At 39.2% G+C, this 23,917-nt stretch overlaps 3 protein-coding genes across 3 annotated transcripts in view; 2 read left to right on the top strand and 1 right to left on the bottom strand.

Annotated features, from left to right (window-relative positions):
• Nucleotides 1–5,430, top strand: part of LOC136250818 (BAI1-associated protein 3-like) — a 40,745-nt gene extending 35,315 nt beyond the window's left edge. Inside the window, exons 33-36 of the mRNA XM_066043125.1 lie at nt 4,012–4,090; nt 4,143–4,181; nt 4,830–4,950; nt 5,002–5,430. Coding sequence (XP_065899197.1) covers nt 4,012–4,090; nt 4,143–4,181; nt 4,830–4,950; nt 5,002–5,287 — 525 coding nt within the window. The 3' untranslated portion in view covers nt 5,288–5,430. The remainder of the gene's footprint in view (nt 1–4,011; nt 4,091–4,142; nt 4,182–4,829; nt 4,951–5,001) is intronic.
• Nucleotides 5,431–7,164: 1,734 nt separating this feature from the next.
• LOC136250816 (uncharacterized) lies at nt 7,165–12,217 on the bottom strand. Its single transcript, XM_066043124.1, has 6 exons — nt 12,109–12,217; nt 11,905–11,978; nt 10,574–10,665; nt 10,119–10,335; nt 9,737–9,939; nt 7,165–7,428 (listed from the first exon to the last, which is right to left on the bottom strand). The coding sequence occupies exons 1-6, from the start codon at nt 12,138–12,140 to the stop codon at nt 7,240–7,242; spliced, it is 807 nt and encodes a 268-aa protein (XP_065899196.1). The 5' UTR covers nt 12,141–12,217; the 3' UTR covers nt 7,165–7,239.
• On the top strand, nt 12,197–23,267 carry LOC136250815 (beta-1,3-N-acetylglucosaminyltransferase manic fringe-like). The gene is made up of 11 exons (XM_066043123.1): nt 12,197–12,509; nt 13,755–13,818; nt 14,318–14,360; nt 14,419–14,499; nt 15,427–15,568; nt 15,617–15,658; nt 15,718–15,806; nt 17,177–17,241; nt 19,203–19,297; nt 22,933–23,021; nt 23,072–23,267. The coding sequence occupies exons 1-11, from the start codon at nt 12,210–12,212 to the stop codon at nt 23,139–23,141; spliced, it is 1,080 nt and encodes a 359-aa protein (XP_065899195.1). The 5' UTR covers nt 12,197–12,209; the 3' UTR covers nt 23,142–23,267.
• Nucleotides 23,268–23,917: the final 650 nt, after the last annotated feature.

Genomic DNA, 23,917 nt, shown 5'->3' with positions numbered 1-23,917 from the left:
CCGTGGCTCGTTCATAACAACGAAGAGTCTCCACTGGACACAGAGTATTATTGTGAGGAAAAGACGGAAAAAAGAACTCCCGCAATTCTCTACCCTGTGATGACTGCTTGGCCAGTGCTGAGGGTAAGAAAACAACTCCTTCAGGTTTATACTGACGTCTGTCCAGCTGAAGGGAGGCTAAGTCTGCAGAGCGTGATGGTCTGGTAAGACACATTAACATTGTAAGTTTAAATGTCAACTGCTTAAGGGGTAAGGTATTCGAAGGGCCCAAACCCTCTAAGTACTGTAATACCACCTGTACATTCCATGTAGAGGTGTACCTAGGGAGAGGTGGCCTAGAGTGAAAGGCTCCCTTCAAAAGTCTGCTGATTGTGGGGTGTTTACCCACCTCTACCCCGTCCACTGGATCATGAACTGATGAAATGGCCGATCTGAAGGAATTCAGTGATCGTGATTGGTAGCCCTCCTCAAACAAATGGGCCAGGAAATTAGCCACATCTGCTATAGGGCCAGAAACGGGATCTCTATGGCGTTCACCACACCAGCGTATCCACTTGTTAAACAAGGAGTCATATGTTTGTGAGGACTTTGACCTCCAGGAGGCCAACATGAGGTTTGAAGCCTCTGAAGAAAGGCAGCTGTCTCGGAACTTCGCCCGGAGACAGGCCAGACGGCTAGTTGTGGGGTGACCTCCAACTGCCTCAGTTGTTCCCCCCTCTGCATTTGAGCCTCCTGAGGAGAGAGAAGGCGAGGGTAATCTCTCAACATCCTGAGTAGGACAGGATACCATGTCTGGGCTCTCCACACTGGGGCTACCAGAATTACCTGAGCCTGTTGGGATTCCACCTTGCTCAGTACTCGTCCCACCAAGCACCATGGGGGGTTGGCATACCCTCTCAACTGACTCCAGTCCTGTTGAAAGGCATCCACTGCTGCTGCTTGGGGGTCTGGCCTCCAGCTGAAAAACCGTGGCAGCTGGTAAGTCAGCCGTGAAGCGAATAAGTCGATCTCTAGAGGTCCCAGGGCTTCGTTGATCTTGTGGAACACTTGAGGAGCCAACATCCAATCTGACCTGTCCCTCTCCATCCTGGACTCGCAGTCTGCTACAGTGTTGGACACACCTGGGATGTGTTGGGCTGTGAGTGTGATGTCCCTCTCCAGGGCCCACAACCACAGTGTTCTCGCCAGAGCTGTGAGTGCTGGGGAAATGGTTCCCCCCAGGTTGTTGATGTATGCCACAGCTGTGGAGTTGTCCAACTGTAGCAGAACTGCCGCTCGCTGCTGATCCTTTAGAAATGATTTCAAGGCCAAGTCTGCTGCCAACAATTCTAGGCAGTTGATGTGGAGTAGTTGTTCTTGTGGGGTCCATGAGCCTCCCGTGCTCACCCCGTTGCACACTGCTCCCCATCCTGAGAGGGAAGCATCGGACTGGATCACTATCTGCACTGATTTCCGAATGGTAGTTTTCCCATTCCATTGGGTCAGGTGATGCTGCCACCACCTCAATTCCTCTTGGGCTTCTGTCCCAAGAGGCAGCATCTGATTGTAGTTCTGGTTCCCCACTGCCAGGGCTTCTTGTAAGTTGGCCTGTAGAGCACGGTAGAACAAAGGTGCCACTTGAATGGCTTGTGCGGTTGCATTCAACTTCCCTATGAACTGGGAGAGTTGATGAACAGATACAACTTGGCAGGTCAGCAGGTGGGTTGCTTCCTTGCGAATTTGCCGCAGCTTCTCGCCAGGAAGCTTGAGCTGGGTGCCCAGCGAGTCCACAATCAGTCCCAGAAATTCTATTTCCTGGGCTGGGGATAGGAGTGATTTCTCCTGATTGATGATGAAGCCCAGGGATTCCAGGAGGAGTACAAGTACTTCCAGGTGTTGTGTGGCCTCCTCCCTGGAGTTGGCCAGTATCAACATGTCGTCGATATAAATAATTATCCTGATACCCCATGACCTCAGCAGAGTCATTAATAGTTTCATTACCTTGGTGAAAGTCCATGGGGCGCAAGACAGGCCGAATGGCAGGCAGGTGAACTGGTAGCAGTTCCCGTCCACCATGAACCTCAGATATTTCTGATGATCCTGGTGGATGGGGATGGTGAAATAGGCATCCTTCAAATCCACTTTCACCATCCAGTCTCCTTGGCGGAGGAGATCCCGAAGGGTAGGAATTCCCTCCATCTTGAAGTGGGGGGTCTCCACCCAGTGATTCAACCGTTTCAGGTTGATCACTGGCCTCATCTGACCGTTCTTCTTCGGTACTAGGAAGAGGATGGAGACAAAACCGGTTGCATTTCCGGATTGTGGGATAATTGCTCCTTTTTGGAGGAGTTCCTGTATCTCCTCTAATAATAGAGCTTTGTGTTCTTGGGAGAACACCCCTTCTTGGGGTATTTGAAGTTGGGTGGGAGTCCCCACAAGGGGTATTTGATACCCTTCTATGGTATTCAATACCCAAGTGTCCTTTGTCAACACCTTCCAGGTGTCTACGAAGGAAGCCAGTCTCCCTGCCACCATTAAAGGCTTCTTTGCCTTTGGTGGAACCACTAACCCCATCCCCATTGCTTTCAGTAATGTAGGGTTTGCAGATGTTGATGACTTTGTCAAAACATGGCATACATGTGCATCTGCTGTACATACAGGTGCATTTATTGCCAGTAACTGTCATTTCTGTGGCTTCTTTGGGCGACTCCTTGGCTGGCGGACTTGTGGGTATGGTGCTGGACGGTGCTTTTGGGCGTACCGGTATCCCTGTTTGTTGACTGGTCGGTATGAGTAAGCCTTCCGAAAACCCGATGAGGAGGAAGGGTTGGCAGTTACTTTGGCTTTCTTCCGAGAAGCCACCTGGTCCAGATACTCGGACACATCTTTGGGGAAGCTCTGCCCAAACAATGCTGGAGCCTCTTCATTGAACTTCTCCTCCCGGTTCTGGGCCCACTCCACCAGGTCCCGGTTGTACTCCTGGAGCACACGAGTCCGCCGCAGGGCTGACATCTGGCAAGAGGCATTGCCCAGCAAAGTAATGGCGGCTTCCACTGCCTTGGCTATTTGCTCTGAGGAGACTTCGTCTGCCTCTGAGTGAAAAAGCTCCATCACCTCAGTTAGAGGCGCCACCGCGTCCAGCATGAGCGCCTGGATGCACTTCGTCGACTTGGAACACTGGGATGCCATCATTTGATCCAGCGAAGGCGTCTTCGTAATTGCTACCTTCGGTAGCGAGAAGTCGTTTCTTGTTTGGAGCCGTTGGGAATTTTTCATTGATTCGAAGCTTCGCTTCAGCAGCTTTTGGGTAGCTTCGCTAACCTCAACGACACGTGCCCCTTCGGAGCAGGAAACGTCGGCATCAGGAGCATCATCGTTGTCCAGTGGCTGGATGATGTCCATTTCTTCCGCCCAGGAGGTGCCAGATATTCGCGATGACGACAAATACCCCGATGTTCCAGGCTGGCTCCCGTCATGAGCTGGGGTGATTGCTGTTGCTGCCGAAGAGGACGATTGCGAGGCTCCCCTGAGGGCTGCGATCTCCCCTCGCATCGCGGTCATCTGGTCCTGGAGATCCTGCAGGGTGCGTCCAAGTAGGGCAGCGTCGCTCAGCAAATTCAAACTCATAGCTGGTATCAGTAGAAGAAACAAGTCACGAAGAAACACGTGTTCAACCAACAGCGGTGAGCTAAGAAAAAGGTCGAAGGTGTGAGGTGTGGTGGGTATTTATAAGAGTTTTTCATGCGCATGCGTAGAGTAGCACGTGGCACGCATGCCCATGTATTAGTAACTACTAACAGCTGGTAATAATAGGAAACTAGGTCAAACACCATTGATATGTGAGACTGAGCCTTCTGAAATATAATTAACTGGTTAATTGTACACCAGTGTACAGCACTAGTTCTATGCATACACATTGTGACCTATTACAGTACATAGCTGTTGGTGTGTGTACTTTAACTACCTGTCTGTTTATGCATTAATCATAGAACATATGTACACACATAGATATGTTATATTGGTTTTGTATAGAAAGCAGCTGATAGACCAAATGGGGAGCTTACCTGTACTGTGGCTTACATTCAAAGCAAGGGATACCTGGAAGTGACTGGTAAGAAGCTTTATTCTCCAGTTGTATTGATATACACATTTCTCTTTACCAGTCATCGAGGGTAGTAACCTACTATCAATGGACTTTGGTGGTATGTTAAGAGTACACATGTCACCTTTACATTAATACATATAGTATGCATGTATAATGTCTGTATAATTGCTCATCATATTGTACGATAGTAAGGAGTCCTCCAAAATATATTACACCCACTGAGACACTTGCATTAATGTTTGTCATCAAAATATTCTACATAATGAAAAGCTCCTTCACAGAAAAGTCTTAAATCTCAATCTAGCAAATATCCTCACAGAAATACCAATAATCACTTATTGTTCTCCTGCCATAAAAAGCTGGACACTAAGTAAGCAGATGAGGTTGGACATGCTCTAAAGGCTAGTGATGAAACGAATAGCAATTTTTACTACTATTCGAATAGTCGTGAAAAAGACGACCGATTATTTGATTATTCTTTATGTGCTTGAATTTTGGGGTTAGAAATTAAACAAACTATTATATAAATGATGATGTTACAACAAAGCTATGGGGGAAAACTCCTAGTTGTTCAATTCCAGAGTAGGGATTTTCCCACAGTAATACCATCATTCATATATCTCGTTTTATTCCTTAGTTACTTTTAGAATAATAGTTTAAAATACAATAGTGTTGCTAGTGTTTTGTTAAATAATGTATAATTATTATTCATATACATTGTATGATGACAGTTTACAATATACAGGTAGTTCTGATCCATATGTTGAGGTGCTATTGATGCCTGAAGATCGGCTGAACATAAAAGCAGTGAAAACTGATCATATTAATGGCACTCTCAATCCTTACTATCAGAAAGAGTTCAACATGTAAGAGAAGTATAAAATACATTGGCTATTTTATATAAACTTTGTTTGTAGAAAAGTTAAGCCCACCGTCTTATATACTCATGGAGCAGTTTTGACCTTTTCAGTTTATGATGTCAACATGGTGCGATCTGATGAGTTCATGGGAATGGCTGCTATTGAGTGTAGTAAAATTCCTGAGTTGAAGACACTTACCTCAGACCTTGAAGATCCCAGCTCCCCACAAAGATTAAATATTTCATTGGCTCTGGTAAAGGAGACAATGACACCTGCTTTGAAAGAGTTGAAGAACAGGAAGGATCCTTATGTGAAGGCATTTCAAGAACGACACGAATTCTGATAAGTTTGTAAAGTTTTTACTGACTGCATTTTTTTCCCCAGCTGATCATCACAACTGTTGAATGTGTGCAATTTCAATTTTTTGTCAATGTTGAAAATGACATCAACATTTAAATGTCGAAATTATAAATAGATTTTGTTGAATTTATAAAATTTCGACAGCAAAGGCTGGTCATGTATCATGGGACTTACCTTTGTGTCCTCCAGTACTGTGTATACGGTAATGTGTTGTATCTTAAGTGCTGGCTATCATAACATTCATCCATAATTTCTGTAGTGACTGGGTTGATTTTAGAGACACTTCTTGTACTGTTCTTTTGTTGCACAACTACCTTTGATTTCATGACTTTTCACCCTGGCTTTTTTGGGGGCACACACTTGGCTGTTTTGGTATAGATATTCACAAGTTTTTAGGACTAGCTATTTGATAGTCCATAATATCAGAAGGATGTTGTAGTGGTAAAGCACTCTTCCTTAAGGAGTTATCGTGTAATTATAAAATTTAATTCCAATGGAAAGGGTAGGTGAGCTCATTACAATAATATACACTTGTGGAGAGCAGTCACATTAATACAACATTCATACCACCATCAATCTGAATCTGTTAGTTAAATAAACTTATGTAAAATTCTGAAGGTACTTATTTTTGTTGCAGAAGGATTGGCACATTTTGGTGAGCACAGAAGAGAGCCATACAATCTTGTACTACCATACTATAATTCTCCATGCAATATTGTTGCTATAAAATATTAAGCAATCCATGTGCTACTTGCAATAGATCTTAAATTTTATCACTGAACTTTTTGGTGGTAGTAGCTTTACACCAGGTGCAGTACTATTATAAAACTGCAACACTAGAGGCTACACTGCTATGCTAGCACATTTTTTGATTCCGTGTGTACATTAGGTATAGCATATTATTATCAAGTGACTGAATTTTAGAAAATTGAATCACTCTGCAGCTGATGGAACTATTTTGAAACTAGCATGGTGCTGTTAATGTCTACCCTTAAATGGGTTAACTTTTTATAATGCTGAAAATGCACACACATGGGTGATTTTCTGAACTTTGGTCACATGGATTAGCATACGATTATTTTTTTTTTTTTTGAAAAATGACTAGAACCAATTAACATAATTTTTGTTGACCAAGTAACCTATTGAATTCATGAAAGACCTACCAGACAAGGACATAAATCATTTTGTTTATTTTGATGCCCCCAGCTAGCTAGGGCACAGAGTTGGGTCCCATGTATCCATCAGTAACTCATTGCCTGTTTGTCATAAGTGATACTTTTTGAATGCTTTTGCAGATATGTGAACATACATTATTGACCATGAAATTAAACGACAAAAACAAAACATGTGTATGTACAGTCAATATAAACAGAACAGGCACATGTGAATATAATACTCAGATCAGCAAATGTACAAGAGTAACTTGTGGAAGTAATTACATGATAATAGAACAGTTCTGTTAAAAAGGATTGCAGTGTAAAAACCGAAATACCAAAGTGTCGTCCCACCACCATTATCACCAGTTAAATGTCCTGACATGAAAGAGGTATTAGTGACATCCATCACTGTTTGCTGTAAAATCCAGTGAACATCAAAATTAAGTTATTAATTAAATTGTTTTTACAGTGTGGGATGGTTTTCAAATTGAAAAGGAAGTGATGTATACTTTAACAGTTAAGTTGTGAAACAAGCTGCAAGAAATTCCATGTTGGAGTTATAATTATACAGCTAGGAGTTGTACTAATGAAATAAAGTGTGCAATCAAATATGAATCATGAACAATTGTATTTAAATTGAGCATGGTGATACTTTGTTTAGTGAAAAGTGCCTGCATGCCCAACATTATTTCCAATAAACAGATTTGTGAAATAAATTAATAAAGGTAATTACAATATAAATAAAAATCAAAGTTTTTCCAATAATAAAAATGGTCATTTACAATTTGGGTATATTCTGTTCTTTGGCTACACTGGAGAGATGGTAGAAAGACATATCCTTGTTACCAGGACGATAGTGTGGCAAAGAATCAGTACTCATCACTACTCCACTGGCTAACTGTTGTCGGTAGTAATCCACAATTAGTCTGTTAGTGTGGACAAGTGGTAAGGTGAGGTACTCATCAATCTGTTGAATGGAAAGAAAACTATAGACTCAGGCATATGTGAAATGATATAACGTGTGAACAAGAAGTACAACTACCAGTGGTGTATGCATAAACAAATTCACTCTAACTAGATGTCCTAACTAGAAGTTGCCACACCCACAAGTCTGAACGACTCCAGACGGATGACCCTAGACAAGGCCAATTTTAAATTCATTTACCAACAATAAGCAGTTTAAAACTACTATCGTTAAATAGACTGATGATGTAAGTAATTCATTCCATACAACCAAGAGTCCATAATAAGAGAGGACTCTTGATACAACGCATGAATTGTAAATTGTACCAATAATATGGTAGGACCATAATGAACACACATGACAATTGCTCCTGCTACCAGGAGCTCATTGAGTCTCCTGTTGGAGTTTTTCTCTGGTTGTTTCTTAAGTTGCATCTTTTGTTTGGAAATGAGGTTCACTGCATCTACATAATACCTATCACCTCTTAAAACAGCCAAGCTGTATATAAAAAGGGTGTGGCCTTCAAAAAGCCTGGATGAAAAAAGGTTGTGAAATCAAAGGTGATTATGTTGATGATAAGGCCATTAATATCATCCATATCAATGTAGCCATTTTATGGCTGGCACCTTTGATTTCACAACTTTTTCACCCAGAATTTTGAAGGCTGCACCCTTTTTATAAACAGCTTGGCTGTTTTGCATGGATTTCAAGCTGTTTTGCATGGATTTCATTTCTTTTTGTATTGAAATAGTCTATATAACTAAAGTTAACCATAAACTGCATGGCTTTGAGGTTACTTTTTACACAAATCATTGTTTCATCCTATCTACAGATGCAATGAAGATGATATAACTATAGTGCTCTACCAATACAGAAAAAATGCCTACTGATCCGATACCAAAGCCAATTTATACTTTTGTGCTTGCTTGTTCACGGCTATATAAGTTGTAACACATATGTAGTGCCTGTATTTATTTGCAATAGTGCTTTACAACAAAGTAAATTCCTTCCAAGTTAGATATACATGATGCACTATTTGTCTCTTAAGATTTTCATTGCAGTGATTGTTCTATTACAGCACTTTGATTTTTCATGCAAAACATGATAAGTTGCAGTTGCTCAATTTTTACAAAGGTGCTCCTTTGAAATTTACAGCCTGTTGTCACAAGTGTTATTAGCATAGCACTGATTATGATGATGACAATTGGCACAAGTAGATCTTAATAGTATACTACCCTGCCGATCTGTACCAAAAGGCCATAATATCAACTTTGATTCGATGGAATACTAGAGAATAGTAAGTTTATTTGATCACTTTGTAATGCTCTAATAGAGTACACATTTTTTGAGGATTTCACACAGAATGTTCTATATAGAGCAATCTAGATTTTCCATTGGTAGATCTATGAAATTATGAACTTTTACTATTGGTGATCAGCCAGCTCAGAGTGGTTAAGGAATTGGGTGTTTGGTGTGGAGGTCCCTGGTTCAAACACAAGTAAGTTTTTTCAACATTTTTTTATCACACAGTGACTGTTCTATTGGAGCATTTCAACTCTGTGGTTTTTACCTTGTAACTCTATAGTGCTCAATGTGCAATAGAAACCATAAAAGGTTTAAGCAGTAAACCATAAGCAGTTTACACTGTAGGTGTGACAACAAGTCGGCCTTTTTTAATGCCAATAATCGTCCATAGTTCTATGACTATTATCAGATTTACACCAAACTTGGTATGTGATTGTGCCACAATATGTTCTTAAAGTGTACCAAAGCTCAAGACAATCAAGCTATACATTTTCATTGTATAATGGTGTTTGTAAAGTGTACAAAAAGAAGAATCTAAGCCCCCTAAATGAAAAAAAAATGAAAAAACAAAGAAGTTAAGGTAAATTTTTTCACAATTGCTAAGGCAAATTTGGTATGTGGGGTGCTGAAGGTGGAGGGATTTCGCAGTATAAAAATGATTCCAATTGGAGAAGAGTTATGTATGCATGAAAATCACATTTTGTTTCTTCCTGTAAAGATACTCACAGTGTGACACGCCAGCTTTCTTGGCCGTACGAAACACTACCATGTGTTTTGATGACAAATGTAAGTTACTTACAAGAGTTTTTATATATTTATAATAATTGATAGACTTTTTCCTGACTGTTCTATGAAATCACTTCATCATGTGTGCAAAGAATTTTCAACTACTATATAATAATTATACAGTTATTTATTGCTCATTAAAATCAGACAGTAGTTTTTTTGGTTCAATACATACACATACATAAAGCACAGTGACCCTATGCCACGTTGATGTACTTACACTAATCCACTTGCAGTTAGCAATCTCATTCTTATCAATGGTAATGTTATCAGACAGTGGTCGCAGGTGACACACAAAGTAGATATCATCACAACCAAACCGATAACTGGTCATGTGTCTGAAACATAACACTGACACAAACTCACACTGTACGCCTGTCTCTTCAAGAGTCTCTCTAATGGCAGCCTCTCCTATTGTCTCTCCTGTACATATTGAATACAAACTACATACTACACATGTGCACATGCACACTTTTGCTTTCAGCTACTGCTAGTGTGCTACCCAGTGACTAGCACTGGGACACCTGTGCACTACTCAGGTGCTGTGAGGCAGTGCAGGCAAAGTCAATCCCAAAACTAAAGAGCTTCACTAATACACATACCGGGATCTTTATGTCCTCCTGGTAGTTTCCAGTGTTTCTTTCCCAAGGGGTTGAATCGTTCTTGTATGACCAGCAGCTCATCACGATCATTCACCACAAATCCTCCAACCCCAATGAAGTGTCCAGCATACAGTGGGAGATGGTTGGGCTCTTTATCATGTATCCATGTGGTCACCATGATGTAGTCTGCCTTAGCATGGTGGATGGTGAAACCAATCTGTGTGTGAGATTACATTCCATTACTACAGTCACATACTGTAGTTTAGTTTCTGATTGTTCTATTAGAGTATTTTAGTCTGTAGTTGTAGGTATACAAGAACTTATTTGATGTGTTATTGTGCAATATAAGTGGGCAGTATCTAATATTGCAATGAAAAAATTAAGAGTGGTTTGTGTGAGTAAACAGTCCCACAACTATATACATGTGTACACACTATATTGCCATTTTATATTACTTTGATAACTGATGATACTAGAGCTGATCTGGTAGCTGGTATCTTCAACCAAATACCACGTTTCTGATTAGCCTTCCATGCTACAAGTGAAGCTGCACAACAAGTAAAATTGTATTATCATGGGAATATAATACAGCTGTACATGGAGCAGGCACTGGTACGATACATGTGACAGTAAGTTCAAAATAAGGTCAGGCAAACTTGATTGTTTTTCATCCCTGCCCCCATCCCTTTTTACCCCACCGCCTCTAATTTCATTATTGTTGTTATCAATCATGTGGACAAGTATTTTGATGCTAAGAAGGCTGGATATCATTTTACAGCACAGCAAATGTCACTTGCATCTCAGTAAAACGTAAGTGCTAGTTCTAAAAGGCTTTAAGCTAACCTTTATAGTAACAGACAGCTTCATTCGGAGCATTTCTTTAATAATGAATAATAAAAAATGACCTCCCACCCGCATGGAAATCTGAATTTTTGTGGATGAGAAACAAGTAATCAAGTTTGATTGGCCTAAATGCTCCAGTACAAAATCAAAATTTTGTCCAGTTAATAATACCACTCAAAACAGGGAAAAGTAGAGCTGTGGAACTGGATGGATTATCATAACCGGTTACTGAACAAATCATAACTGCCGGTATCTGGTAAACTGAACTTAGCAAAAGTTTCTCTAAATTTTATGGTGGACTTAATATTTAAGCTATGTACACCTTAAAATTTATAGTTGATTATACTTGTAGTGGTCAAAGTAAGTCAATATACATAAAGGTGAATCCTACAACAAGTGCGATATCAATGTTGAAGAATGAAAAGAGTTCCCAAACCATACATTGTTGAGTGAAAATATTAGGGATTGGTTATCCGGTTATGAGAAAAAATAACCGATAACTGAATTTCTAAAAATAACTAGTCAATTAATCAATTAACTGGTTAAGTGTCACAGCTCTAGAACAAAGGGTGTTATAAACATCAGACTATGAGGTTGGCAACTATTTATACTTGGAAATAAATGATTGCAAGTTTGGTATGGTACAACATTTACTACTGATCCAGGACAGTTTAATGAGTGTAAATGGACTAGTGACAATCTTTTTACGGGACAAAAGTTTTTCTGCTTTCAACAAAAACATAAAATGATTATGAATATGTGTGCATGATATAAATATAGGGATCATCGTTCGATATACACATTCAACATGGCATGCTATTTATAAAGCAGCACTTTCACATGCTGAGCAACAAATATGTGCAGGCTGTGTAAACATACCTGAGAGAAGTTACTGACTTTAGACCACAAGAAAGTCATGACACACAGTCACACTTGTACTTACCCTCCAGTGACTGTAGAAATTCTTCATCTGTCATATTATCATAGCTGGATGGATGGATTATCATCCCTGCATAGCTGTAGTGCACACAAACTTTTGTATTAAATCATAACACATATTACGTGTCATGTATGTTCATGCAAATTCACTAGGTTTAACATTCAAGACATGCAACAAATCAAGGTTGGTTAAACGAAAAGTTTTTACCTGTCTTCGTTCGCATTTAGTACTGAATTCATGACACGGACGTAAGGACCTTCGCAGCGAAAACAAACCCACAATCGATAGTAAACACTACTTTTCAATTTATGCAGACCACACCTCACTTTAAATTTAAAGCGATGTTCATCAGAAACGCTAAAACTCTGCTCTACACGGTCCTGTTGTTCGGCTGTGTCGGACTCATCTTCCTCTACAACCTCACTGGAACTGGGAGAGCTGATGAAGACCCGTTGAGGCTGGATTATGTGATGGGTAAACCTCTAGAGAAAATCAACCTGGATTACAAGAAGAACATTTTCTTCTCCGTGAAGACTTCTGTTAAGAACTACAGAACCAGGTTGTCCCTGCTGTTGCTCACGTGGTTTCAGACAGTGGACAAGGACCAGGTATGGGGAGTAGCTCAGTGTAGTGGTTAGGGTATTGGACTGGTATGCACCTATCACTTGTAACCCCTAAACAGGGGGATTTAGTTTACAAAGAAATATTAATTAAATCATGCAACCACATGTACAGGTTCGTATGCAGGCCACAGCCTGGACAGCTCCTGAATTGCCTGTGACTGTAAAACCTGATGGGTGGCTTTCAAGGGCATGATCTTATGATGTGGCTATTGAACCTCCCTTATAGCGACTTACCGGGGAGATCATTGAACCAAAGACAGCCAACTGTCAGGATAAGTAGGGCAGACATTCATGCCAGGGGATTTTGGGGGCAGTGGAAAAGTGACAAACCCACATCACCCTCCTTGTGTCAACACCGTGAATTGCAGAAGAAAGAATATTATGGTGAATGTGTCACAGAAGTTGAGCAGGCTTCCTTTACTCCCCTTATCATTGTAACCACTGGAGGCATGGGTAGGGAGGCAGTAATATCTTGCTGATCATCTGTCTTGTAGCTCCACTAGTTACAACTGAACTTTGGCTTGGATTTGTTACACATTATTCTTTTCTGTATTCCATTCAGCTCCAGTGTGCATACATGGAAGTTGGTCCATCTTGCATCACTCTAGCGATGCCTCTCTTGAGATGGGCCGGTACAGTGGACTTCTAGTTACACTATACATAGTAATGTAACTAGCAATATTACTTAGTTGTCTGGTACACAGCACTTTTGTGCTGGGGGTGATAGGCAAGGGCAGTCCTGGAATTGTTCCAGCCTACACATAGGTAACAGTTTGCCCAAATGTACCCTCCAATTTCTAGTGATCATTAATACTCATGTATGTTATAACACTGACTGTAGCTATTAATTTTGTTCCCCTAACCAAGTAACAGCTGAGAAATAAGATCATCCTGCTTATTGACTAGTAACAGTTAATATGGATGCACTGTATGTGTATTGTATACTTACAGTAGGCTGTAAAAAAAAGTTTACGTTTTGTAGTTGTAATTACGCTGTAGTAGCATAATTACAAAAGCGTTATTATGTAAATATGGCTGGTGAAAAACTGTTTTATTGCATATTTACAGATTACGGTCAAAATGTAATTACAGCACAAACATGCATAATTACTCAGTAATTACACCATAATTACAATTACAAAATGTAAACTTTTTTTTGCAACCTACTGTACATGTGTACACACATCAGTCTGTATATAATTCAGTTGTGTGCTTTTTTACATATTGTAGCTGTTCATAATATCTGATAATCCTTCAAGAGATGTTAAATTTGTTCATGCTATCAGAAATGCAGGTTAGCATAAAGGATTGTATTTGGTGTTTCTAGATTACAATATTTTACATTGCATAGCCCCTACCACTTTACTATAGTACATTGGCTAATACACTTGATTTATTTAAATACAAATTACCCTTGAAATGCTTCAGTTTCTGATTTTCTTTCAACATTTGCATGGGAGTGAGGAGCTAGCTGAATACCCACAATTCCTATAAAATATCAAGTCAATAGGGACTGCATGTTACTAATCCTAATATGATTAATAATACACTTTCAACTTTACCTTTCGATTATTGTTGGCCTACTCTACAGTAACATTACTGTACCCATGGTGCTTAGCATATGTAACTATTCCAATATAGCACTGTTTTGTATTTGCTCCTTATGTAGCCATGTGCACACTTAGAGACCTTCTCATGGCAAACTCTTCACAGTTTTGCATATTGATCAATCACCTAACATGACACATAGATGATAATAGTTTGCGTCCAAGTGTTCATCTCTTTTCCTGTAGGTTACAATCTAATACCTTCTAACTGTAAGGATTCTCATAAGCCGTAAGTTACCTATACTATTTCTATTTTGTAGCCAGTGTCAATGTTGTTGAAATTTCAGACTTGATCTATGCTGCAAGACTGGTCAGGAATGTGGCACATATTATAAGGAACTAAGAGAACACCCAAGTGAGAAGGATCGGTTAGTTGAAGAAATGTTAATGATGTGAACTAGAGGTATTAAGTTGCCTTGGGACTGACCAAAAATATCAAGGTGCCCTGACTTTCCGGTCAGATTACATGATAAGGGATACTTTGGGACCATCAACTGTCCTGATTCCTAAGTTTTTGAGTGTCCTGTTATGGCACCTGCATACATACATACATACGAACCTACAAACTGTAGTGTTGTGCAGCTACATGTGATTACCATCCTGCTGGTCAGTGCTGAAGACTACAAATACAGTGCTAGCAACTGCTACTAAGGCACATTATAAAGAACTGAAAATTGGGCAGTGGTTAGTAGGGAAGAATGGCTCTTCCGACTGCTGTGAGGATTATTAAATTCAATAAATCAATATGCTGAGCATTTCAGTATTAGTTTTTTTTTTTTTCTCAGCAGAAAGCTTTGTATTACTCTCTCCTTGCTAAGTACATATTGAGGCCCTAACACCTCTCTGTGCTAGATTTAGTGGGGGGGGGGGGGGGGGGGGGGAAGAAGGTTCCAAGGGTTGCATGGAACCCAAAAGTCTCCCACTTATTATTTGATTTACTTTATAACCAAAACACTTTTAAGCCTTTCTTCGAAGGCCTAACTGCTAAGGTTTAAATAGTAAAGAGTATTTTTGGTCACTAACATGCTGCAAGTAGCTATGTATACTGTAGCTACAATTCCCATGCCTCAGATGGAACCTTCTTTGGATCTGCCACTGCCTTTGTTTCATCCTCCATCAAATCTAGCTTTATTTATCAGTAATGATGTGCTTAGAACATGTAACGTGCTTAAAAGTGTATCAACAAAACCACTACACATGTAGTGTTGAAACAATCAATAACAAACTTTGTCTTCAGTTTCTTCAAGTATTAGAGCTAACCTATGCATATGTTTGTCCTTGTCCTATCATACTAGGTATCAGTGGTTTTGTCACTTTGACGATGATGTATATGTCAACGTAAAACAACTCAGCAGTCTCCTACAACAATACAACCACAGCAAACCTTACTATATTGGACGATGGCCACGTGAAGTCTATGTGAATGAATTTCTTGAAGTATGTAACCAGTTCTGTAATTGAATACTTTTGTAGTAGTTTACTTAGGCTGCATCTGAAGAGCTTATCAATGTGAAGAGATTTAATTATGTATGTTAAGTTTAGTTGATAGTGACATTGTATGATGTACTGTTACATCATTGATGTAGCCAATTCATACAGTGCAGTATAAATATGCTACTGGCTCCACTCGTTGTATGAGTTATGCCATGATGATGGAAGTGGCTGAATTCTTCAAGTATGACATATACAACTGTAATATTTGTGTATTACATGATAGCATGTTTTGATTGTTTGTGTGTGTGTGTGTGTGTGTGCACGTGCGTGCATGTTTGTGCGTGTGTGTGTGTGTTATGTTATGTGGTGTACATCTGTAACGTGTGTAATGTAGTATGTATGTGTGTGTTAGCACCCACACACATGTGTGCGCATACTCATACAAGTGATTGGTGCATTGGTCTGGTATTTGTAAGGTTCCAGGTTCTGTCCAGTTGCTATTGTTAAGGTTGTTGTTATTTTCTAGAGCAGAAACCTTTACACACTGTCTACCCAGCTATACAAGGGGTACCTGGTGACCTGGGAAAGCAAATAAATTTCCTTGTCTCGCTTAGGAGGTTGAGGTAGTTGTGGAACTTCTCTATACATAACAGCTTCCTGTGGATCACTAGTACTACATGTCCATAATGATTTACTTGCACTCACTGTAGTATCTCAGTATCCCAGTACTGATTTACTGGGTAGCAATAGAAGTGTCTAACACAGCTATAGGAAGCTTGCTTTTGTTTTATGTGTGTACATGTAGTGATTGTGTACTTGCATGTTTGCATATGTGACCAGATTTTACAGAACCGATCCAAATCACACATCAGGCAAAATCACACCAGTGGATAGCTACACTATCGTACTACAAGTTTTGACCCTCAGCACTACTGAAACTACACGAGGCTGGTTTTAACAGATGTCTTTTCTGGGTGGTGTGGAGTGCTCAAATGGCGGTTTCAGGCCTTGTGAAGGACCTGGCTTGGCAAGAATCAGTGGTTTACTGGTGGACAGCCTTATAATGTTGGCCAGACGTGTTCTCTGTTGATTTTGCTACATATCAGCCACTAAGGAGCCAGCACAGCCCTGTAATCTCGTGTCTGGACTCCAATCGTGGTCTGCCTCCATTTTGAGGTCTATCTCTTGCCCTCCCTGCCATCCCCCAGCCTCCACCCCTTTGTGAGCACACGTGATACTACTTCGCTCGTCCAACTGCTCAGATTTTCTATCTTATTTGGCGGGAAACTGTACAAGCAGCTACAAGTACTGGAAGTGGCATGAAAGGTAACAGATTGATGCATCTTTTGTCTAAATTTCATACGCGTGCTTGCTATCCTTGGAGAGTTATGCTGGCTTCAATTCTTTAAAACCGTTTATCTCGAAACTTCTATTGTGCGATTTGGATCGTTTTTCCAAAATCCAGTCACATATTGTGTTGTGTATGCATGCTTGAATATGTATGTGAATGTAAGAGTATTACTGTAGCCAGTTCTGTTGTGTCTACACATTTCATGTAAATCATACGATTAGCATAAGTGAGGATTACTTTTAATCATGTCTGTTATTCAGTTATACTACAAGGTATTGTCAGGTAGCACTACGCAGTGATGATGTCTCTCAAGGATTTATAGTAGGTTAGTGTAGTACATGGTGTCTGTAGCAAACTAGGGCTTTGGGTGCATATATTGGCAAATCTCTTGCAGCCATGGTACTATCACTATTACATATAGCGTGTATACTCTAATACAACAATCTACCCAGGTTTTAATTATGATTATGCTTCAGTTTTGACACCCTAACATTTAAACAGACCCAGGCATATTCTATACCTTGGGATGGAGTACCCATTTTAGGCCCATGACCCCATGTGTATTGTGATCCTGGCTTTAATGAGGGCCACAGGGCAGAGGGTTAAAGATGCAAATCCCAAGCAGTCTGGTATAAGTGATATCACTCAGAGCATGCTGACCTAATAAGTGAAAGAACTAACGAGCACCCATCCTGTTTGTTTTATACAGTAGTATCTGATGATCAGTCATGGTTTTAAAGCATGGGTTAATAGCCCTCAGAACGTTATTCGTATGTCATGCTTAAACTTGCAATTTTGTGGTTGCATTTTACTCTTTAAGCCTACTAACTTTGCTGTTGGGACAGTAAGTAAAGTACTTAGGACTATAAGTGTAGCGATCTTGTTCTGTGGTCTGCTCAATGGCTAACACGTGATGCGTAGAAATATGCATCCATGCATTGCCCAAATGATTATTTAGTTATCATTCATCATAGAATATAGTTCAATGTAATTAACTGGTTGTCATTTTGTGAGTATACTAAATCCCTAAATCTGTATGTTACTCAGTATAGCAAGTCAAAGTATACCATATCTTTGAACTGGTTGGATATCAAAAACATGAGCAAAGCTTTCCCATGATATTACCTGTACAATATGTGAGTTAAACCCTGAGTGGTGCCTTTGAACATCCACGCAGTACGTATGCTAAAATAAACTCCCAGGCCTGCATGAATGTTGGGTTTGTTTAAATGACAGGCTTACAATCACTTTTAGCAAACAAACACCCATATTCTATATGGATAAATACAGTGTCCAAGATGACATTAGTGTCAAGAAGATTGTTTGTCATCAACAATTCATGATCTCAAGGGACAATCTAATTTAACCCCGGTACCAACCACAGTATTGATGCAGGCTATAAGTGATGTCGGTGATATTTTGTTAAACAGCAGGACTACAGTATGCGATTAAAACAATAATTTTACGAAGCGCTTAAAACATGTCCACTCTTCTCTGAATTAAATTGTCTTGTGCCTGAGTAGGAATGGTAACTATAAATTTTCTGTTTCCATGAATGGATTTGTGTAATGCATCCTGATGTACATGTGTCTGGGGAAGAGATGAATCAATTTAATATCAAATTTAGTATAGGGAAATTTGGGAAACACATATATTTATAGGTCATGTGACTGCCACACTGTCATTTGACATGTAATTCTTTGGTGGTTGTATTAGCATAACAACTGGGTGCGAATCAGCTAGACAAGCATATTGTTGACTGATCCATAACCGAGCAGGTTTACAACTGAATTTATTATTTAGTGAATGAGATGTTTGTTCCAAATATTCTTGCCATGATTTCCCAACCTTCACTACTAACAGCTATTTCTAATGGAAAAAAAATTATATGTCTAAAGCGCATGACTACCAAATTGTGACTATTGATTTTATGCATTGTATGGGAGTATGTGTGTTTCCTAAATTCCCTTACACAGTACATAATTATTATGCTGTGTATGAGAAATCTTACACTCCAAAAAATTATAAAATGCCACTTAGTGATCACCTCTTTTTAAGATCACCTGACCAGCTTTAGTTGGTCCACAACAAAGCTAAGGTGTAGTTCTTATTATTGGGTCCTTGCATTTATGGTTTTGATCCTGAAGATGGCCCTATTGTTTGTATTGCATTATACACGTATACTGTACATACTCCCATGTATTTACACACCACTGCTGCTTCTATGCATTCATTTTCAAAAGAACTTCTATTCATTGACCTATAATGTTACACATGTTCTAACAGAGATTGTGCTGGGACATGAACTGACTTCAGTTGATGAGATCCATGGTCAGTTTGAGGACATCAGTCAAGCCTCAGCTGAAGAAATAAAGAAATATGTAAGTTACTCTATAGTATTATCAAGAGTTAATAATAATAATATGTTGTATACATAATTCAATACCTAACTGTAAAGTCTAAAATAGTTAATCAGCACTTTTATTGGTCTGTTGTTTTATTACTTTTTCTGTAACCAGGCTGTATCTGTTGGTCCAAATATTTCTTGTAACCTACCCTCTCCACATGGCCCAGGACTCTACCCAGAATATTAAGTTAGGGAGAGCAAAGTAAGCCACTTTGGATTCTAGGGGGGTCTGGGGGCATGCTCCCCCAGGAAATATTAGGTGTAAATATACTCTATTTTGGTGAAATTTTATTGTGATTCCATTGAATATTGACCATTCAATTGTACAACTTTGGGGTCAATTAGTAAACCTTTCCATTTCTCAAGGCTTTCGGTATAAACCTGGGGAGGGGGGCCAATAACCCTCCCCCCAGATTAACCCCTGACACCACTCTCCATCTTTACCAAGTAACTTCAAAATTAACTTCAAAATTAATAGTAGAGCAGTCAATAACTCTAATAGCACAGTCATCACAATATCATGAATTTTATTCTGATGCATACACCCCATTTGGACCACTAGAACTGTAATGTGAGGATATTTGAAAATCTTACTGTAAAGTTATTTGGCCAAGGTGTGCTCCTCCTCTTCCCTTTCCAGCTCCTGGATCCATCTCTGAAGCAGTATACGTCCAGAATATGTATATACCCCTAGTGTGTTTTTAATACTAGTCAGACTGTCTGTTGTACCCGATAAGTATTTCATAAGTCTAATCTTAAAGGCACCGTATAGAGGGAAACTTTTGTACCAGTGTAGAATTTGGTGAAAACAAAATTTTCCTCAACCAAATTTACATTAATAAATTTTTGCACATGATAGCAACCACGTGATGAATACAATACTGATATGGTAAGTGTATTCCCTCTTAACCTGTCAAACACAAAGATGAAGGACTACCTAAACTAACCAGTCTGTTGAGCAAGTTTGTGCCAGTAAAAACTATTGGGCTCGTTAATGTTAAAAAAGTACAACTCGATGAGACACGTGATAGCGGAGGTAACAGTATCCATTTTTCACTGATGTTACTCAGTAGACACTTTGTAAATTAATTATCATACAAAGAGCACACAGGATCCAAGCAATTTGTCAAAGTTTGTTCTACCAAAAGACAATCAGGACAACAATTTGCCAAATTTTGTCCTTTCCCTCTGTACAGAACTCTAGTTTTACTACTGAAGTATCATACATTACAATAGTACTGGATCATAGAAATTTGCACTTTCTCACAAAAAAATACAAGGAATTTTAAGTTTGATTAGCTAGGGTCATAGAAAATAATAGGTGGAGAAACAAGGGAGCCAGATCGTCTACACCTGTAGATACACTAGTGGACATTTATTCCCTACTTTAGTCTATACCATGACTAAAGTAGGATTAAATGTCTACTAGTATACACTATACCGATGTTGACAACCTCCCTTGTTTCCCTACCCTTTTTCTAGGGTAGGTATAAACAGTGGACCCAAGGACCAGAGGACCTGCGGGGACCCAACTTTTTGTGGCATTTTATATACTCCACAGTTTTATACATTCCATACCTGTACTAGATAGTTGAAGTGTGTCGTGTTTCATGGCCAATCCACCCTTTCTCTGTCTCTGTGTCTCACACGATGTTTATTTATTATTAATTAGAAATTATAAGTGCCTTTGAAAACGAATCTGCAGCTAGCAATGAGCATACTATTCTATTATTATGCCTAGCTACTGCAGTTCAGAAACATTATGCAAACAAGCATTCCAGATAAAATGAAGCAATCACTGCAAGTTATACCATCAGCTCAATAACCAAGACCTTGACCAAGACTTTACACTTAGTACATCATGTGGTGCACCATGGGTGCACGGAGGTGAAGGCTTACTAAAACCTTGGTTAATACCAGTTGTTTGAGCTGAGGGCCAATATTAAGCAGTCCAGACCCTTCAGCTAGCCCCTCAGGGTAGTAGGCGCTTATAATTTCTAAGCATTGTATGAGGCGCCGCGATCACTGTGACAGAGAAAGAGTGGTCTGGCCATGCGAGACTAGCCACTGTGACTCACAAAGGTATCTAGTACAACAATCAACACTGTATAAATACTGTGAAGTATATAAAATTCCACGAAAAGTTGGATCCCCAGGTCCACTGTTTATACCTACCCCTTTTTCTATGATCCTTAATCAAACTTGAAATTCCTAATGCTTGTTTGTTTACTTTTTAAGCAGGTGCACACCCACAGCCAGCCAATAGCTGGCTGTGAGCACATGCCTGGTTTGCTGATTTTTGCAAAAACGTGTGTGAATGTGTATGTACCTGTCTATCTTACTGTTGAGGGTTTGTAGAGAGAATTTTTGTGGGAAATAACACAACAGACAAACTATAAAACGGTCGAGAAGATACTTCTGTGTGCTAAAGTGGTTTGTTTGAGTAGCACTTATGCATAACAATTTATAATTTAATTCACCAATTACAAAATTATATTTTTAATTCTGTATGCAATATTATAAAACAGAAGCCTTTTAGTAAAATGCATAATATTTACATTGTTGATTAATTCAAGCTATATAACTAGTTGTATGGTGCCTGGTTTTTTAGTCAACATCCACTTCTGATAGTTGGGGCACGCATTCAGATAAAAGCACTAACTCTGGCACCATTCTTTCTTTTGATGCAGTATGCATGAGTTCACCAGTCATAATTATGTTACAATTACTGACTGAAAGTGAAGTGGCCATTATGCTTTGCTTTCAGCTATGTTCAGCCCAGTACACAGCATTACAAACGAGAAGCACCTTTGAAATCAACTTGGAAAATGCAGATGATTCCCGTTTAGCTACAAGCATAATGAAGCCATTATGCCCTACCACAAATCAACACCTTGGAGTATCAGCAAAACACAATGTGACACAAAGGAGGACAATAGTAAGTCCATAATGCGTGCATTGTACATACTGCAGTATGCCAAAAGCCACCTGTTGGACTGAGACAGTGAAAAAATCAAGTCCATGGCATTTGCTGTTATTCAGGTACACTTGTCTGAAAGCAATCAAGGCATTAATGAGTAAGTCAGTTAAGTCAGCAGAACATTCCACTAAACAAAAAAGTTTAAAATTTTGTAGCAACTTATTGGAAGCATTTTGAGTCACACTGAAGGCACTTTGGACTTGGTTATACCTTCGGTTCACCAGTCATAATTATGTAACAAAAAAGTAAACAAGCAAGTACAAGGAAAATATTTTAAGTTCAATTAGGGAGATCATAGAAAAGTAGTGAAACAAGGGGGTAGGTGACCTCTCACTTGTTTCACTAATTTTTATTTCTGTTAACCCTAATTTTTCCATATACAAAGTTAATCAAGCATAGCTTTATACAAGCAACCAGACATTTGACCTTGTGCCCCAATCTTTAAAGAACCAGGCGTCCTACAGATCTTCAGCACTGATGCTGTAAAGCCTTAACAAAGAAACAATCCTACCCAGATGTTATCTGTGCATTGGTCGTTAACAATCAAGGATGTGTACATATGAGGGGGTAAAATGACTGAATGAAGTGGGTATCAACTTATGTAATTACATTACTGGTATTGTGTGTAGGTCACTGTCAGCTACCGACGCAGGCCAGGAATTGATCACTTGATCAATCATGTGAACATCCCAAGTAACTTCTCTGATGATGAGCAAAGGTACTAGGTACTATCTGTATGTAACAATCATGACCTCATTTCCTGTGTAGGTTTAAGGCATATCACTGTCTACTATATCCAGAAGTTTCGTGGTGCCGCAGCAGTTCTCCTTCAGTGTAATTAGAAATTTTAGATGTTTTTCTGTATAATGTTAGAACTGTTAAATTTCTGTTAATCTTTTACTACATGCTGACACGAAAAACTCATGGCATAAAGTATGTAGTTAGCTATGGTGCAATATATGCTATATACTATATAGTCCATCTTCAGTCATACTGAAGCTTCCCCATTTGTCTAACTCTCTTTACGAGAAGCAAAATGGTTCCCAGTGTTGGGCAAGTTACTTTTTAAAGTAACTAGTTACATATTACTTGCAACTGAACTATTTAGTTACAGTTACATATTACCCATAAAATAAAGTAACTATAATCATATATTACTTTGTGTCCACAACCTTAAGCTGTCACGTGTGAAACTACCACCTTATCACGTGACGTGGTTGCGTTGTCAGACAGTGTGCAAATCTTGGTTATAAGTAAGAAGCTGGCGAATAAGTTTCATTCAGTAGGCTTCATTACTTCGTTGTGGTTAGGCGTTACTCGTTGTGGTTAGGCGTTACTCTAACGAGGTTAGTAACTTCGTTACTTGTAGTAACTATATTACGTAATATTAGATTCGTTACAGTTAAACTATATTAGCTACTTAGGTAACGCGTTACATTTGTAAGTAAAATAACTTGAGTTATATTACCTGTTTTTATAGCATATTTCGTTATAATTACTTAGTTACCACAAAAGTAATAATATTACTTAACGCGTTACAAAATCCCAACACTGATGGTTCCTTTTTCAATTCAATATGATGCAGACATTTATTATTATTTCACCTGGAATAAA

Source organism: Dysidea avara, chromosome 3 (genome assembly GCF_963678975.1).
Source record: "Dysidea avara chromosome 3, odDysAvar1.4, whole genome shotgun sequence".
NCBI lineage: Eukaryota > Metazoa > Porifera > Demospongiae > Dictyoceratida > Dysideidae > Dysidea > Dysidea avara.
Note: the sequence above shows the minus strand (reverse complement) of the source record. Positions and strands in the feature narration are given on the sequence as shown.